Raw genomic sequence first — 18,721 nt, 5'->3', positions numbered from 1 at the left:
TTTTTTTTTTTAATTTATAATTTGTGTCTTTCCTGATGTGTTTTTTTATCATACATTAAGATTTAATGTGAGAATCTTAATATTTTGGGTAATGTTAGGTAGACTAAATTTGCAAACTAAATGATGTGTTATCACTAAGAAATAAGCACATTAATCAACATTTAAGTAATAATCGAATCATTAGCTTATATGTCTTACAAAATTTAGTTTACAAGTGTAATCTCTCTAACATTACCCTGTTATTTTATTTTCCAACAAAGAAATGGATTTACTTCATTTATAGTCGTGGTCTAATCTCATCTAAATAAAAATAATTCACTTCTAATAAAAGCTCTTTCAACCGAAATCATTCACGAGTGTCTGACCATGTTTAACATTTTAGTTGTTTTGAAAGGAATTTCAAACAAGCTACTTAGTACTGGTTTAGTGGTATTCTAATAAAAGCGCTTTCAATCGAGTGTCTGACCATGTTTAACATTTTAGCTGTTTTAAAAGAAATTTCAAACAAGCTACTTAGTACTAGTTTAGTGGTATTCATGTTCAATTGTAAATGAGGAGTCTTAGGTTCAATTTTCGCTAAAGACGAATTTGAACTATACTATTGCTACTCATTGTTGTTAGAAGGAAATTCATAATCAACTAAAAACACTTATCTGGAATAGAACCTCCGTTGAGCAATCTTCTAAACGTTTGCATCTATCGTTGTATCGTTACAACTCTATAGCGTAAACAAATGATCATCCACTCTCTTTCGCTCACCTAATCACAACTCTATTCAATGGGGCTAGAAGGGTTATTTATGTGTGTAGAGTGTGAGAGCAGAGACCTTGTTATATAGTAAAAGAGGTGGAATCCAAGTAGGAAACTTCCCATCATGTAATTCTACTCGAACAAGACTTTTATCACCTAAACTTTAGTATTCATATTTGATTAGGTTTACTAATCGTATCAGGATTACTTTAGCTATAAAATCCTAATAATACACTCTCTTTATTAGCATACAAGTATTATTGAAATCAATCTCTGCAATCCTTAATCTATATGAGATGTTACATACAAGTGTGTAACTCTAATATAGCCTTACATTCTCCCACTAGAGTCAACACTTGTATACAAAAGACTCAAAATCGAATATTAAAATTGCTCTTAATGGCCATGAGATCAAAACAATAAAATCCATGATAAACAAACTTCTGTTTTGAGCTAATATCCATAAAGAACAAGAGGGAATGACATTTTACAAATTAAACACTATCCCCAATATTACTGTCATGAAATTAACAAACACATGAAGCTACAACAAGATATGAATGAATTAATGCATAGTATTAGTCTTATAAGTGCAATATGTGTATCACTAAGCATTTGGTCACCTTAATGACTGAAACCACAGTCAAACTGCAATACTTATAAAGAAGCCTTTATAATTGCATATCTGCTACAACACTCAAAAACACGTACCACTCACAGAATACCAATGGTCTGGTCCATTCTTTAATTTTCAATTTTGTATGTATGTCAGTCAAGATAACTCTCAATTCTGCTTCTTCCTCATTTAGTTATCACCATAAGACAAACTAAGAAACTCAAAGATCCCATGCTATAAAGAAAACAGATCGTCCTCTTGTAAAAATCAAATTCTCATCTTTTTATTTTCTCTTGGCTTTTACAATGGAAGCATTCATCTTTTATTTTATTTTATTGGGTAAAAGATTATTTACTACCCTCATGTTTTGTGGTTTTCAACATTTAATACATCAAGTTTTTTTCTTCTCAGATTCATACCTAAAGTGTAAATTTTGGGACAGTCTCATACATCCGTTAGTCAAACTGTTAAATCTGCCGTTAATTATGACGTGTCGCCTATGTGGACAATGACTGAGCACCACGTGTCATCCACGTTTTTTTTTTCTTCTTTCTTCTTCTTCCTTCTTCTGCAACTTTTTTTTTCTTCCTCCTTCTCCTTCTTCCTTCTTCTGCAACTTTTTTTTTCTTCCTCCTTCTCCTTCTTCCTTCCCCTTCTTCTCCTTCTTCCTTCTTCTTCCTTCTTCTTCTTCTTCTTCTTCTTCCTCCGAATCTGGGGAAGTTTTTTTTTTTTTTTTTCTTCTTTCTTCTTCTTCCTCCTTTTTCCTCCTTCTTCTTCTTCTTTCTTCTTCTTCTTCCTCAATCTTTTTATTTATTTTTCTTCCACCTTCTTCCTTCCCCTTCTTCCTTCTTCTTCTTCTTCTTCCTCCGAATCTGGGGAAGATGAAGGTTTTTTTTTTTTTTTGAGGAAGATGAAGAAGAAGGAAGAAGGAAGAAGGAGAAGAAGGGGAAGGAAGAAGGAGGAAGGAAGAAGGAGAAGAAGAAGGAGGAAGAAGGAGGAAGAAGGAGGAAGAAGAAGGAAGAAAAAAAAAAGTTGCAATCGGAGGAAGAAGGAGGAAGAAGGAGGAAGAAGAAGGAAGAAAAAAAAAAGTTGCAATCGGAGGAAGAAGAAGAATAAGGAAGAAGAAGAAGGAAGAAGAAGGAGGAAAAAGAAAGAAGAAAGAAGGAAAAGAAAAAAAACCTTCATCTTCCCCATGTTCGGAGGAAGAAGAAGGAAGAAGCAGAAGAAGGGGAAGGAAGAAGGAGAAGAAGGAGGAAGAAAAAAAAAAAACCTTCATCTTCCCCAGATTCGGAGGAAGAAGAAGAAGAAGAAAGAGAAGAAGGGGAAATAAGAAGGGGAAAGAAGAAGGAGGAAGGAAGAAGGAGAAGAAGGAGGAAGAAAAAAAAAGTTGCAGTCAGAGGAGGAAGAAGAAGAAGAAAGAAGAAGGAGGAAGAAGAAGAAAGAAAAAAAAAGAAAGAAAAAAAAATTCCCCATATTCGGAGGAAGAAGAAGAAGAAGGAGAAGGTGAAGGTGAAGAAGGAAGAAGGAAGAAGGGAAGGAAGAAGGAGGAAGGAAGAAGGAGAAGGAGGAAGAAAAAAAAAAGTTACAGAAGAAGAAAGAAGAAGAAGGAAGAAGAAAAAAAAAGAAAAAAAAAGAAAAAAAAAACGTGGATGACACGTGGTGCCCAGTCATTGTCCATATAGGCGCCACGTCACAATTAACGGCAGATTTAACAGTTTGACTAACGAATGTATGAGAATGTCCCAAAATTTACACTTCAGGTATGAATCTGAGACGAAAAAAACTTGATGTACTAAATGTTGAAAACCATAAAACATAAGAGTAGTAAACAGTCTTTTACCCTATTTTATTTTTAATTTTCTGCTAGCAATTGAAAAGTATCAGGCTTTTGTTATTGTCGGGGAACCTGGATGTGGAAAAACTACAGAAATCCCTCAATACCTTTATGAGGCCGAATAACAAAAAACAGAATCTCAACAATGCATATTAGTTTTTTTTGTTGGTTTTCCTATCCCACCTAGATATGAACACAATTTTTAAATAATAGCTAGAGTGTCGATTTCAGCATGGCAAGTTGTATCCACTGTATGTTTGATAGCACAAAATTTATTTCTTGATTGAAATCTAAAACATGTCGTGGATTCTGTTTATAAATTTAAGGGTTTACCCAATAGGTCTTTAGTCGTATTATGAGTAAGGTTCTAAAAAATGTTAGGTATTAGTCCGACGGCGGGCAGGGACCTAGCACCTAGGTTGATTTATGTAAATTTATTATATATTTTATAAATAAAAGAATGATAAAATGCAAAAATAGAAGTAGAAGAATACACAAAGTACATCCATCCAACAAGTTCAATATTTAAAAAACAGTAAGCATATAATCATAATGAGGAGTATTCTTAGATGATAGACTAAATTATTCTTGTTCATGATTCTTGTATTGGATTAGACATAATATCTAGTTTATTTCATTTCTTTGTATGTATTCCCTCAGTAGTGCTCCAATTCATTTTACAATTGGATGAACTTGTAGTCAATCCATAATTTGCAAATTAGGTATACCATTTCCATAAGTATACCACCATGAAACTAAAAAAGAAAAAAACACACAATTAATTAAAAAAAAAAAAACCACCTAAGCCGCCTAGGCGTTGCCTAGGACCATCTAGCTCCAGATTGATTTTTCGAAACGATTTTCCCTAAATCGGGGCGGGCCTTCACCGCCTAGGCCGATTTTTAGAACACTGGTTATGTGTAGCTCTGATACCATATGTTAGAAGGAAATTCATAATCAACTAAAAACACTTATTTGGATTACAAACTCCATTGAGCAATCTTCTGAACATATGCATCTCCGATTGTATCGTGACAACTCTATAGCGTAAACAAATGATCTTCTGCTGTCTTTCACTCGCCTTATCACGACTCTATTCAATGGAGCTAGAAGAGTTATTTCTGGGTGTAGAGTGTGAGAGCAAGGATCCTTGTTATATAGTAAAAGAGGTGGAATCCAAGAGGGAAACTTCCCATCATGTAATTCTACTCGAACAAAATTTTATCACCTAAACTTTAGTATTCATATCTGATTAGGTTTAGTAACCGTATCAGGATTACTTTAGCTATAAAATCCTAATAATACATTTCTTTATTAGCATACTAAGTATTATTGAAATCAATCTCTCCAATCCTTAATCTACCTGAGATGTTACATATGAGTGTGGAACTCTAATATATTTTTACAATTGTTAACTAGGGAGTGTTCGGACACAACGCACAGATCGCCCGCGCAAACATAGAGAGGTAAGCGGTACACGCAGGAAGGAAGGGAGTCCTTGTCCATTAAGCAAAACTTGTACTTAGCAGGTAGTCATCTCCTCCTCAGGTACTGATCATAATTCTCGATCATATCCTCGTCATCCAATTCCTTCAGCTTCTGCAACATCAAAATCCAATACGCAGAGAAAAGATTGAATCTTTTATTTGGGAACTAGGGATCTGGATTTTCATCGGCCATGTCGATGCTCGATTCCTTCTTCAACAAGGGCTTCAAAGCGGCCAAATGGTACCCCGTCACTCATCTCTCTCTCTCTCTCAGTTTGTCTCTCTTTTTTTTTTTTCCGTTTTAGTTTCGTCTCAATTTTTATTGAGATCGAAATCTTGGATCGATTTGGTACTTCTGTTTGTCTGTAGAGGAAGTGTGAGATTTTACAAAATTTTAATTTCTTAGAAAACCCATTTGAGTATGATATGCTGAAGATTTTAAGGACGGGGGTTTTGAATTATTTGCGTTCTGTGGATGTGCAATGCAACTTTGAATTTTGTGATTCTGTGATTTTATGTAAGTGTGTATTTCTATGTGCAGCAAAACCATGCTGAAATTGACAATTCCGCGGATAAAATTGTTGAGGAACAGGAGAGAAATTCAGATTAAACAGATGCGCCGCGACATTGCCAAGCTTCTTGAGACTGGCCAAGAGGCTACTGCAAGGATTCGGGTAATACATCTCTTCTCCTTATATTATCTATACTAAGAGATTCTGCTACTTATGGAGTATATGAGTTGGGTACCCTTATTAGAAAGTATGAAGAGAAAGTTTAGTTTGGGTATTTCTAACGATCATTTCGTAATGTTGTTATTGATATTTACATTTCAGGTAGAACATATTATTAGAGAAGAGAACATGATGGCAGCTCAGGAGATCCTTGAGCTATTTTCTGAGCTTATTGCTGTCCGCCTTCCAATTATTGAATCACAAAGGTTATTCTCTAAACTGATGATTTGCTTGTAAAATGTTCCTGTTCAGTTTCTATTTCTGATTGTTTTTCATAAAAAAAAATTATTTTAACCCAACCTTTTGGTTTAGCATTTCTGTAAGCTTATATTTTCTGTGGTCAGAACCCTAATCTGAAATTGTGTCAATATCTCATATTTCTCTCTAGGGAGGGAACATTTTGAGAACTGTATATATTGTAAGTCTAAAAGCTGAGATGATTTGGGGAGAATGGGTTATAGTGCATGCTGCTATGCCTGCTATCTTTTTTAATGGCTAACTATAGGATGGTTAACTTGGTTTCACCAAATCAAATTTAAGTCAATGTTTGAAAATTTGGAAAATATCTATACATATCTTTTAGTATGGTGAAAGAATGACTGTCAGTGGATTGTATAAAGAAGGAAGATTTAGTTTTAGATTGATGTTTGCTTCCACTTTCTGTGTAGAATCTCATTCTTAAAAAGCAATTGATACGTTGTAATCCCTTATAAACTTGCAAGCAATTCAGCAATGTGTTAGTGAAAAATCTGGGCTGATCTAGGGTGCATCTCTTGGATTTAGTAACAGGCATGTATTACAGAAATTATGAACCAGTATGATTTAGAAAAAGAAAAAAATAAAAATTTATTGTTAATAATCCTCAGTCCATAGTGTACTCATTGTTTCTTTTCCTTGGGGGAGAGGGATGGCTTTAAAAAAAGACCATTGTTGCTAGAATAAAGAATAAAATTTCTCTTAATCAATTAATCAAATGAAAGGATTTTTTATTTTTTTTAATACTTGAGGGTTTGAGCACAGGACCTCTAAAATCCCCTTGCTCCCCCCACCATATATGTTTCCCCACCCATATTTTATCAAAAAGTTTTATAGGAGTTTTATCACTATATGTTATTACTTTAGGATAATCTAAATTAGAAAATAATGCCCATGTTTTTTATTTTGACACCTAACTATATTTTCTGAATAACTTCTTTTCTTTCTTCTTTTCAAGTTTCCTTACAAGACCAAATAAAGCTCTGTTAGTTGCAACTTTGCTATAGATTGATGTGACTATTTTTTCTTCACGGAACACCTGACAAACTTAAATCTTCTTGGAGAAGAGCCTTATAAACCACATGTTATAGCAAAAAGGGCAAACGGCCCCTGCATTCCAAGTGGGTGTTAACAGAAGCAACCTCTTTAGACTAAGACAAAAGCACACATTCACAAACACACCCATCATTTTGAGATGTACATGGGTGCAGAGGTAAACTCGTTAAGAGAAAATTATAGATGAGAAGAAGAGTCTGCAATGGCATAGCTACATAAATTCTTACATACAATGCGTGGGACTTTGGATATGATGATATGGTTTCTCATAGCATTTTTTAAGTCAAGAATACATCATTTTGTTACTTAATTTTTAGTTTTTAGTGTCTGACTAAGCTTGTAAACTAGCCTATGTTTCTCATGGTAGGCAGAAATTTGGCTGCTGCATTTTGGGTTAGATCAAAAAAGCTTTTTGAAATAATTTGAAAGTGCAATGATCATATTTTCTTTTTCGCCTAATCAATAATATTACATGTTTGATTGGTTAAAGGTCCGAAGTCAAACATTTTTGAGTTTTTGGGAAACCCAAACTTAATCCTTTAATTCACTTGTTTGTTGCCCTGTAAAATAGATATGCATGAAAGAGATTCACTTATTTCCAGTTCCATAGAAAACATGCTGCTAACAGGCTTTCTCTCTGTAAGCTTGTTCTGGGTTTCTAGTTTCATATATACTTAATTTGTCTTCTAGAAATAGTTGGGGAGAGAAGAGAGAGGAAAAAGAAAATTTGAGAACTAGTGATTGGTTTTTCTTCTTGTGGAATACAAGCACTTTAGCTAAGCTGGACAGATGTATATTTCTTCCCAAATTGTTACAAATAAATTATCAATACCATCTCTTACCAATATATTTGAGTAACCAAACAGAGTTTGTCATTCAAGGATTGCAATTCAGTCACTAAACCCATCAAATGCTAGCGGGGAGCACTGTCTGCTCTCTAACCGGTGGTTTATTTGTGCTTCTGGAATATGCAGTTCAATAGTATCAGTTATAGGAAGTTTTGTTTGAGTTTCATATTTACTCTGTCCTTGTTCCTTGATGGAGGATCAGATGAACCTATTATGAAATTTCTGACTTTACTAAGACTTTACGAACTTTTGTGGCGATCCAGATGGCATACCATGCATTATACAACCCCAACCCTCATGTATCCCGGGGAATTCGATTAATTCACATTGCACTTCCACTTAACCCACCATGTTATTGTACTGAGGTAGCTTGCGACACGTGCACTTCTAGCATCACATAGCTTATTATCACGGTTAGTCTGTGTACCTTGGTCCTTGACTAGGTTCATATGGTTGATTATTCTCAAACATTTGTCGCATTAAGTGTTGTCTGTGATACTTGATTTTTTGGCATTAAAGTTTGTTGAAGTCAACACAAAAGAGTTGGTTAAGTTTTGTAATTACATACATTTTAAAATTCACATACTTTATTTATAACTTTTCGTTTGGTACAGGGAATGCCCTATAGACTTGAAAGAAGCAATATCCAGTGTGTGTTTTGCTGCGCCAAGATGTGCTGATCTGCCGGAGTTGCTGCAAGTTCAAATGCTATTTGCTTCAAAATATGGGAAAGAATTTGTAGCAGCTGCAACAGAGCTCATACCGGATTGTGGTGTCAATCGCCAGGTTTTTATGAACTTTCTTTTTGTAGTGTACTCCCTTTTTCTCCCATGATCTTTTGGTCAACTAAACTTGCAAGGGTGTTGTTCATTATATTTAGTTTCCTACTATGTGTTTGTGACATTCGGTTTTGGTACAGTTGATAGAACTGCTATCTGTTCGTGCACCCTCACCTGAGAAAAAACTGAAGCTTCTGAAAGAAATTGCTGAAGAGCATGACCTGGATTGGGATCCTGCTGCATCTGAAGCTGAAATTTACAAACCGCATGAAGATTTGTTGGTAAGCATATATGCCCCTGCTTGGTCTCATTTTTCGCTTGTCCTTTTTCCCTATTTCCTTTTCACCTATGTCTGCTTAAATCTGTCCTCTCATTGTCAGAGTGGTCCGACACAGTTTGTTAGTGGGTCTAAATTGCCCCTTCCTAAAGAAAAACAGGATGAAACATTGCAATACAGCCCAGATCAAGACCAGAAAGAACTGTCTGATTCTGATGACGGTTTGGACTCATTAGACTTTCCTGAAGTACCCAAGCAATCACTACGACCAAGTGCAAATCCAGCCTCAGCACCAGCAATGTCTCCTCCTTTACCAACCCATCCACACCCTGAAATTGATCATGACTTGTCAAAGAAATTTGGGTCCGTTGAAAGTCAATCTAAAGAGCCTTCCTTTGAGTCTGGAGAAGTGATGGAAGAAAGATCAGTAGCTAACAATCAGGAACAGTCTCATGTCTTGGTTGGTGCTGTGGAAGATAAGCAGTTTTTGCCATTTATTTCTTACCCTTCACTTTCTTCTGCGTCATTTTCAACGAGACAAAGCAATCCACCACCAAATCTTTCAAGAACAAGAAGTGAGGTCAACGTCGATTTGCAGGATGTGTTAGCTGCTGCTCAGGCTGCTGCGGACTCTGCAGAACGTGCAGCCACAGCGGCTCGCTCGGCAGCTAGTCTTGCACAGGTCAGAATCAACGAGATTACCAAGAAAAAAAGTGAAGTCGTCCCAGAAACTAGCTGTGAAAACCCATTTCATGTGGACGTTCCTAATCAGTCAGATACAAGAGAAAAACCAGACTCCAATCATCTTATCCCTGATGGTGGATCTGATGGTGTAATAGATTCTCCGGTACCCCATCCAATCCATTTATATGGCCAGGGATCAGAGATATCAAATGCTTCGTCTATCACTATGGAACCACTTAATGTTGATTTTGATTCCGCACATTCCAATGACCATGCTTCTGAGCATGAACCTGTTCGTCATCAGCCTCAGAGATTGGCTTCAATGGGGGATGACTCGTACTTCTCATACCCAAACTTATTTACATCGCAAAATTCAAATGTCGGATCTGATGCTCAGTCTTCTACAGATAATCCTTTCCCATCCCAAGGGCACTGAGGTATGAGTATTTATCGTTTTATTGCACGGCTCAATTTCGCTTTCTTTGATCTTGCTGAGCAGGGGATGTGTTTGTACTTTCACACAACTTTTGTTATATGGTGTATTCAATTATTTGTAATTTTGTATAGTAGTGCAGTGTACTTGTTTATGTAAGTTGAATGGGTGTGAGTTTGTGCCTTTGATTCTGTTGAGGTGTTCATGGTCGAGAATTCATGGTATGTAGTCTTGGTTACATTTGGGATAGCAATGTACCAATTGTATTGCTGCTCGAAATAATTAGATATATGCAATAAAAAAAAAAGTTTCTTGATATCTTATTTACTGTGTAAACAGAAATTTGAACTTGAGTGCAAAAGAGTGGCAAACCACGTACATAGAAATAATTATGATATGAACTTATGACGGCAGAAGTCTGGTCCTTTTTCTCTGATAATACCCTGTATTATGCCAACTATATAGCAGTGGTAGAAGACAATATTTTAAATGGAAAACTAACCAAAAACTCCAAAAAACTTTCCTTTTAATCATCAGGACAGAAGTTTTATAAAATGACAATCATGCCCTTCAAGCATTTGTACAAGATGGCTTAGTATTCAACAAAATTCACGTGGTTTCACCAAAAGAAGACAAGGACTGATAATTGCAGAAAATGTTGATGCACAAAATTCAGAAGATCATGGACCAAAGTAAATCCAGCCGTGAATCACACAAACGCACAAGAACACAAAGATGTATCGTGGTTCACCCCAATGTTTGGGTTACGTCCACACTGATGTTGATTATGTATGTATGTATGGATTACAATGGATCGGCAAGGGAGCTCTTTGTGGATGCAGCCCTTGCCATTTTGCTCTCTGTTTGGATGAGAGGGTATTGCCCTCTATATTGTGAGGCATGTGAGATGAGAGTCTTTGTTTGGTTGTCAGGCTTTGAATGTTGAGTCCTTAATGAGGGTGAGGGATAGTCCCTTTTATAGAATAAGGACTCCCTCCCCTTTTACATTTGTCATGGACCTAGGGATGAGGTCCAAAGATGAGGCCCAATATATGGTACCAACAGAAAACATTGGGATAAAAGGAAAGGGTGGCAAATATTTCAGCAGCCAAGACAACATAGATTCACATGACCTCCTTTAAAGTAAAGACAAGTCCGTTAGTTTTCAGAAACAGTGCTAACAGCTTTCAGAAACAGTCTGCTGTCATTACTCAAAAAAGTTGTAAATAGTTGAAATGTTATTTTGTCTTTCAAGAATTAGATCTTGTATATAAGGGAGTTTTTCCTCCCATGCAGAACACACCTCAACCACTCAGTACCTGAACACCCTACTCTCATACTCACATCATCTTCATACTTTCAAGCATCTGTAGTCTTCATAGCATCCTTGTAAACACTTCCTTATAAACACTTTCTAGTAAACAACTATCTTTGTAAACATTCCATATATCAATAAAAGTTCACATGTACATATTCAAGCAATCTCCAAGTCTTAAGTAAGCTTTATTTTCTTTCTTTAGTGTGCTTGTTTAATTAGACTTTTAGTCCAAAACAGGGAAACACTATTGTAGTTATATTATTAACCAACTAAATTGACGATTATACTTTGTTCGAGCACTCTGTTATAGTTAAATGCTTGCTATACAAATAATTGGACATTAACCATGGTACCTCTGAGTTCTTCATACCTCTGAGTTCAGCCGTTAAGGCCTTATACTTGTACTGTGAGTGGCCGTCATGCTGAAACATGTTGAGTTCCATGTGCAAGGTCTTATGTCTAGTTGTTATAATGGCCATCCAACTATTTAACCGAGTCTGCGTTGCGAATTTGGTATCAGAGCCAAATTTAGCATTTTAATAGTATAATTATAATAGTAAAGTATCTTGAGGACGGAAGTCATTAACATAACTGATATCACACTTGTTTATTTTGCATGAACAACATATATTATTGTCCTTGTAGACCTTGTTAGCCATAACCACCAGGTATTTATTGTTCCAGACACCTAACTATAAATAGCATAAAGAGAAGATTAGCATATATATCCAAAAGAATAAACAGGACTTTGAAGAAGCAAAAGTTTTATCTTGGTTATCTTGAATATCTTTCATTTATTTGTAAATATAATAACACAGAAGTACAACATAAAGTTTTAGAAGCAAAAAGAGCAATATATCAAGCTTTAGAGACCTTGAGAAAAGAAAGAGAGTTTCTAAGAAACCAGTTAGCAATAACTTTAGAGAAATGTAGACTGTAGTTTATGATAGATTATCTTAATTTAGAAATTAGTGAACCTCAAAAAAGAAAAATAACATTAGACCAAAATAGTTTAGTTTGTTATTTTCCATTGAGAAAGCATAATCATATTTTGCATAGTGAAGAAAATCCACAAGCCAATAGTATTGTAGATCTTATTATTAGTCAAGCAGAAAACATAAAATTAGAAAATAATTAGCATAATAATTTGTTAAACCAGTTGTTAGAGCATTTTCAGAAAAATTCCATAAAAATAATTAGAAAAAATTTAGATTATATTACATCTCAGTTAGAAGATAATAATACAAATATTCAAAGATTTCCTAGCAAAAGAGAGATAAAAGAGCTTGTTGATCTCTTAGATAGTAAGCCGAAACAAGTAGAATTTAGATCACTAGAAATAGTTGAGCAGTTAAAATTAGAAGTTTAAAAAATTCAATTATTACAAAAGGAGTTGAGTGAACAAGTAGATAAGTTGCATAATAAAATAGATAAATTATTAGTTTAATAACAAATTCTAGAACTAACAGAAAATATATCCAAGTTTTGAAAGAAATTAGTAAGTTAGATAAAGAACCAGTAGGTTTAACAGATTTTTCAATACAAGTATCCAGTAGTAATATTCCCGTTAGGCAAAATAATTTAATTATTCGATTAGTTTTAAGTTTGGCTGAAAATTAGATCAAGTTGAAGAACAAATTGCAGAAATAAACCAAGTTTTACATAACGCATCTTCATCATTTCCACCATCTTTGCTAGATAAATTAGAAAATTTAACTTTAAGTGCAAATAATAATAGAGGACCTAAGCTAAATCCTTTTGATAATAGAAAATGGAACTCTTTAGGAAAAAAGGAAAAGAAGTAGTTAGAGCTGCAGATATTTATCCAAATGAAGAAGAAGCACAAGAATTTATTCGAAGAGGTTTCGAGAGAACACAGAAAAATAAATATAACTTGTATCAATTAGGTTTATTTGAAAACAGAAGTAGAATTGTAAGTAGCATCAGTCAACATGAAGTTAGCTGTATTGATAAAGATGTGACGACCCGTCCCTAATTTTCATATGTAATTTCTCCCCGAATATGTAATTTAACAATTATGCCCTTATTGGCAAGTGACGTGGACTTATTCTTATCTATTTCCCTTTTCATTTCTCGCTATCGCATTTAATTGTACACGTTGTTGCGGGTGTACGAAAATACTATTATGGATAGATTTTCAATACTCTTTTCAATACAAAAGTCTAAAGTCTATCCCTAACTTCTACCTAGTCCATCCCGTGCACCCTCATCCATTATTGACTCCCTCACCTATCCCATCTCTCCCTCATTTCTGTCCCCCAATCAGAAAAGCAACCTCACATCACTCTCTTTCTCTTCTCTTTCTCCCTCGCCGAGCTCCCTCTTCCTCTCTGCAACCTTCACAAAAACACACCAAAACTCACAAACGTGACAAACCATCTACACCATTGTGTTCATCTCAGTCCCACGATCACAACCATGTCCCTGAAATCTGGTGTAGACGAGTTTTGACTCACCAACTTGGAAGGTCGACTTGGCGAGTTCGACATAACGATTTTCAGGCCATTCATGACTTAGGTAAGCCTCGAGAAACCCTTAAAACCTTCATTTCACTTCTATGGGTTGATATTGATCTCTTGTTTGTGTTTTGAATGTATGGTTTTACCCAGAAAATTCAAGAAGAAGAAGAACTTGCACGTCTTTCAGTCAAGGACCATGACCATTTGGTCACTTTCAACCCAATTTTCCGGTCAACCTCGACCACATTTGGGCTCCTACTAGGTACAAACTTGTTCTTTACATTCCTAACTTCATAATGGCTTTTGAATCACTGAGTTTGGTTAAGTAACGAGTTAGAAATCAAATCTGGAAGTTGGGAAGAAAATTTCAGTTTCTGGAAAATTTGCAACCGTGGTCATTTGGCCACTTTCAGGCCAAATTTCTGAATAACATGGCCCGTATTCAAACTTTCTGTGAATTGGGATCGATACATCACATTTCTAGCTTTAATTTGGCTTTTGTAGAAGTGGATTTGGTTAAGAATCGAGCTCGTTAGAGCTCTGGAAGCTGCAAAAACTGCAGAAAATCACGAGGAAGGTGAGTACACCTGTACTCGTGGGCGCGTGGACGCGTGTGACCATTTTGTACAGCCACTTTGGGCAGGGTGTTCGGCCTCCAGTCGGCGTGTGGTCACCACGTGTGTGTTCGTGTCATTGAGTAGATCGATTTCATATATTTAAACCCTAGGTTTGAGCAAACTATGGGGGTTTTATTTAGGTTTCCGTTATGTGCTTTAATTAATGTTATTTTAGTTATTTCACATATAGGGGAAACTTATCCCGAGGATTTACAAGGCCAAGTTAGGCTTGGGGGCTACGACCTAACAATGTACTTGTGAGTGGGTAGTTGTTTTATACCTATACATATTTATAGTTTCCATAAATGCGTATTTACTTCACTTTTACGCTTATATTGCCAAGTATCGTTATTGTGATATATATTGTGATAAATGCTGCTATATGGCTGAGATATTACTGTCAAGTCATTCATACATACTTATATACATGCTCATCTTGCTGCATCCCGGTGTTAGTACTCGCCCCAGGGCGAGGGCCAGTCTTTCACGTATATGTTCACATCTGCACCATTCGCTTGCCTTGGATCCAAGTTAGGTGCCAGTCTTGTTAGGTAGATTGCATTAGGCAATCCGACTTGTATATGATGTGCTTCTGCACCAGTCTTCACGTGATCGTAGTACTAGAGAATATTGATTACACCCAGTCCTGTTCGTGACAGAAACTATATGTTCGAACTTGTGTGTCAGCTTAGATGGATGAACACTTAGTTATACTTGATTATCACATGATTATTATTGTGGTATTTGATACATCATTACTTGGCATATTCCTGGTTATATTACTGCCATAATATTATCAAATTACTATACTTGAGTAGTATATTTTAAGGAAACTATATTTGTTTTACGGCGAGGGGTTAATATTTTCAAAGTTAAAGGTTTTCTTATAAACATTGTTTTGCTGACCCACTCAACTTTGTTTTTCGCCCCTCTAGAACCTAGATAGCTGTACTTTTTGCAGCACTCGAGGAATCTCGGCAGTTCTGATATTTTCTTCTGTTTAGACATATGAACTTATCACTATTATGTAATAAGTGTACTTTGGTTGTTTTGACTACTCTTCTGTAGTCTCACTGTCTATTACGCTTTGAATAATTGTAGTGGGTTCAACTCACGATTGCGCACTCTTTCACTGTTTAGTTCTAATTAGTTTTAATTTTATTCACTTTTTGCATCACTTACCCTTATGGTTACGTCACCTCACGGTGATGGCCAGCATGCTTCGACCTTTCCAGGTCGAGGTGTGTCAAAAGAAGTCACACTTAATTTAATTAGTAAAGAAGCAGTTACTTATTTGAGAAAATCACGTTTTAGTCAGATTCATATAGGAACAATATTAATTGGAATAGCAGGATTAACCAGAGCACAAGTAGGCACAAAAGCATTAGTATACATATATGATGATAGATGGGATAATCACCAATAAGCAGCAATAGCAACAGCTAAAGTAGACTTAAGTTCAAACTTAGCAGTCATAGGTTGTATTCTAAATTATGTTAAGACGATTAATGAATTTAGTAAATATATTAAAGTGAGCATAAGAACGAAAAATTATAATATGAAAGGAGAGTATAAAAATTTGTGTATTAGCTTAATGTATATAGGTAAAGTGTCTGATAGATATAATCATAAGTTTAATTTAGAGTTTCAAAATTTAGTTCAAACATTTGGTAGTAAACATGTAAATATGATAGAAGCAAAACCCGTAGATAATAGCTTTTTAGAAGGAACTCAGTGGACATTACCTAATTTACAAGTAGCAACAAATAGACAACCAGATAAAGTACCAATATATGAAACTAGTACAAGTCAAGCAACAATTAGGTTTAGTAACTATAAGCAACTAGAAAAAATAGAAGAAGATGAAAGTGAAATCGAAAATGAGAGTATACATATGGCTTTTGATAATTTAGATATTAATTTAGTTGAGCAAAACTTTGATCATATTGTAGATAAGCTTATATAAGATATTGATCATTTAGATGAAGAACAATATTTGGAAAAATATAAGACATATGATTTAGGACTACATAGAATTTCAGACGAAGAGATGAAAAATTTAATCTTAGAAATAGGAGTGGAACATATTTTAGGATCAAAAGAATATAATAATTTATTAGAATTGAAAGCATAATGTAATCCAGCATAAGAAAGTAGTACATTAAGAGTAGAAAATCCAGGACACGCAAGTAGAACTGATCAACAATTTTTGAGACCAACAAAAGAACAATATAATGAAAAAGCAAAAGTAGATTATATAGAAGAAAATATGATAAAACCTAGAAAAAATAGGATTCCATATTTGAGAGGGTTAGAACAAATTAATATAGCTGATAATATATTAAATTTAGATAATGTAGATCCATAAGATTGGGAAAGAACGATTGAGAGATGGGAAAAATGTTGCGTACATGCAGCATTAATGTTAGATTTTAGTAATTCACAAAATATGTTAGATTACTTTGAGCATACTTTGGATGGTTTAGTTTTTGATTATTTCTAGTCATGGAAAGTCCAAAATCCAGAATAGCATCAGGTAGCTAAAACACATTTTAATATTGATGATGGTTTTGTTACTTTGATTAGACAAGAGTTTTTAGATCATAATAGGTTAGATGGCAGAAGCAAACAAGAACAAATAAGAGCAATTAGAAATTTAGAACAATTACAAATTTGTGATTTACAGTATATAACAGAGTATACCACAGATTTCTTTAAATATTTAGGAAGAACAGGTAGAATTAGTGATATTAATTTATTAGATACTTATATGACAAAAATAAAATGACCAATATGTGAAAAGATTTGGAATAAATGGCAAAAGCATCCAAAGAAGAATGATATTGCAATAGGACCTAGAATTCAACATGTATATGATATACTTAGACAAGAGTGTAGTCAAATAAAAGCTAAGAGATAAATTAGGAAACAATTTTACATGAGTTGTAAAAATATAGATGTACCACAACAATATGGTTGCCATAAGAAAAATAAGCATAAGAAAATATACAAAAAGAAATACAAGTCATATAAACCTTACAAACAGCATACGAATTTCAGTATAAGACTTTCAAGAACATATAGGAAGAGAAAATATATTCCAAAACAATTTAGAAAAAGAAGTGGCAGACCTTGGATTAGAAAATATAAAGCGCCAAAAAATAAGAGTAGTTGTAAATGGTATTCATGTGGAGAAGCTGGACATATTAGACCTAAATGTCCAAAATTAGGTAAACAGTTGAAAGAAAAATTACATTTGATGGAGTTGTTTAAGTTAGAAGAAGATGAGGATATTCAGTTAATATACAGTTTAGATGATTTAAGTGATAATGAGAGTATTTATAGTATAGAGAGTATTAGCATGATAGATTCAGACTCAGAATATTCAAGTAGCACAAATAGTGATCTAGAGGAGTATATGTGTGCATTCATAGAAGAACAACATGAAGAAGAATATAAATACATTAATTTAGGTTGGCCAGAAAAATGTCATAAGTGTAATAAATTAATTGCAAATAAATACTATAATACATATTCAATATTATGTGAAAAGTGTTATAATAATAGGTTATTAGAAGTTAATTCAGCAGAAAATACTAAAATATTAGAAAATATTGTTCATAGTATAGAAAAACCAAAAAAATAGTTCTTTAATTACCATAAATTGTGAAATAGAATTAGCAAAAGAACATAAGATACAAACAACGGCTATGATAGATATAGGGAGTACAAAGAGTGTCATAAGAGAAGAGTTTGACACACCCCGACCCGGAATGTCCATTAGGACTCCGAATCGAGCTGTGCTGGCTAACACCTGGAATGTGACGAAGCCATAAAGTGTGATGATGTGGAAATATTGTGAATAAATTTAAACCTAAGAGTGCCTAAATACCAGAGTGCACAGGTGAGCGGGAATGAACCCACTTCACACGTGACATTAGAGCATAAGCAAGTACAGAAAAGTGAATTAAGAATCGTACCCTCGAATAATCTCCAATACTAAGAATCGCCACGATTCCTCGACGATAAGAAAGCTCAGCTAAGAAGACCTAGAGGATGAAGACAAGATAAATTATGAGTGGCCCAGTAAATAAAATTTTAATAGAAACCATATAAATTTCTATAACCTTTTGCTATAACATCTGTATAATTTCTAGACTTAGAATATAAATATATATCAATTCAAGTCATGCTTCACATATTTATAATCATATGCTAACTTATAGCATATTCATCACGTCTGCTAGCTCACCACGTATTCACCACATATGCTAGCTCAACACGTATTCACCACATATGCTAGCTCATCACATATATTCATTATATATATGCTAGCATTTCATCACATATCCCATCATAAATATATGCTAGCAATTCATCACATATCTCATCATAAATATATACTAGCATTTCATCACATATCTCATCAATCATGGCTGGCATGTAAGTCGGAGTCACCTCTAGTGACCTGTACGACATATTCATATCTCATCACATATCTCATCAATCATGGCTAGCATATAAGTCGGAGTCACTTCTAGTGACCTATATGACCT

At 34.6% G+C, this 18,721-nt stretch overlaps 1 protein-coding gene and 1 long non-coding RNA gene across 5 annotated transcripts; both read left to right on the top strand.

The window, feature by feature from the left end:
- Positions 1–1,009: 1,009 nt before the first annotated feature.
- On the top strand, positions 1,010–10,073 carry LOC103443905 (uncharacterized). Of its 4 annotated transcripts, none has more exons than XM_017334608.3 (8): positions 1,010–1,059; positions 4,583–4,748; positions 4,833–4,928; positions 5,229–5,361; positions 5,521–5,624; positions 8,192–8,363; positions 8,497–8,637; positions 8,737–10,073. In XM_017334608.3, the coding sequence occupies exons 3-8, from the start codon at positions 4,879–4,881 to the stop codon at positions 9,751–9,753; spliced, it is 1,617 nt and encodes a 538-aa protein (XP_017190097.1). In that variant the 5' UTR covers positions 1,010–1,059; positions 4,583–4,748; positions 4,833–4,878; the 3' UTR covers positions 9,754–10,073. The 4 variants fall into 4 exon arrangements, with proteins under 4 accessions (XP_017190097.1, XP_070678265.1, XP_008381030.1 ...); XM_070822164.1 differs by having other exon boundaries at positions 1,011–1,059; positions 4,858–4,928; XM_008382808.4 differs by lacking the exon at positions 1,010–1,059 and having other exon boundaries at positions 4,291–4,748; positions 4,858–4,928.
- Positions 10,074–13,201: 3,128 nt separating this feature from the next.
- LOC139196359 (uncharacterized) lies at positions 13,202–15,279 on the top strand. Its single transcript, XR_011581185.1, has 2 exons — positions 13,202–13,606; positions 13,699–15,279. It is a non-coding gene; the product is annotated as an uncharacterized lncRNA (long non-coding RNA).
- Positions 15,280–18,721: the final 3,442 nt, after the last annotated feature.

The sequence above is a fragment of the Malus domestica genome, chromosome 05 (assembly GCF_042453785.1).
Source record: "Malus domestica chromosome 05, GDT2T_hap1".
NCBI lineage: Eukaryota > Viridiplantae > Streptophyta > Magnoliopsida > Rosales > Rosaceae > Malus > Malus domestica.
This window is presented reverse-complemented; position numbering and strand designations above follow the sequence as displayed.

Bases quoted from the DNA above. Each gene is read 5' to 3' on its own strand.
- LOC103443905 (XM_017334608.3), top strand. From the start codon at position 4,879: ATGTCGATGCTCGATTCCTTCTTCAACAAGGGCTTCAAAGCGGCCAAA. The intron at 4,929-5,228 runs GTACCCCGTCAC...TTCTATGTGCAG, and splicing joins GGCTTCAAAGCGGCCAAATG to CAAAACCATGCTGAAATTGA. The intron at 8,364-8,496 runs GTTTTTATGAAC...GTTTTGGTACAG, and splicing joins ATTGTGGTGTCAATCGCCAG to TTGATAGAACTGCTATCTGT.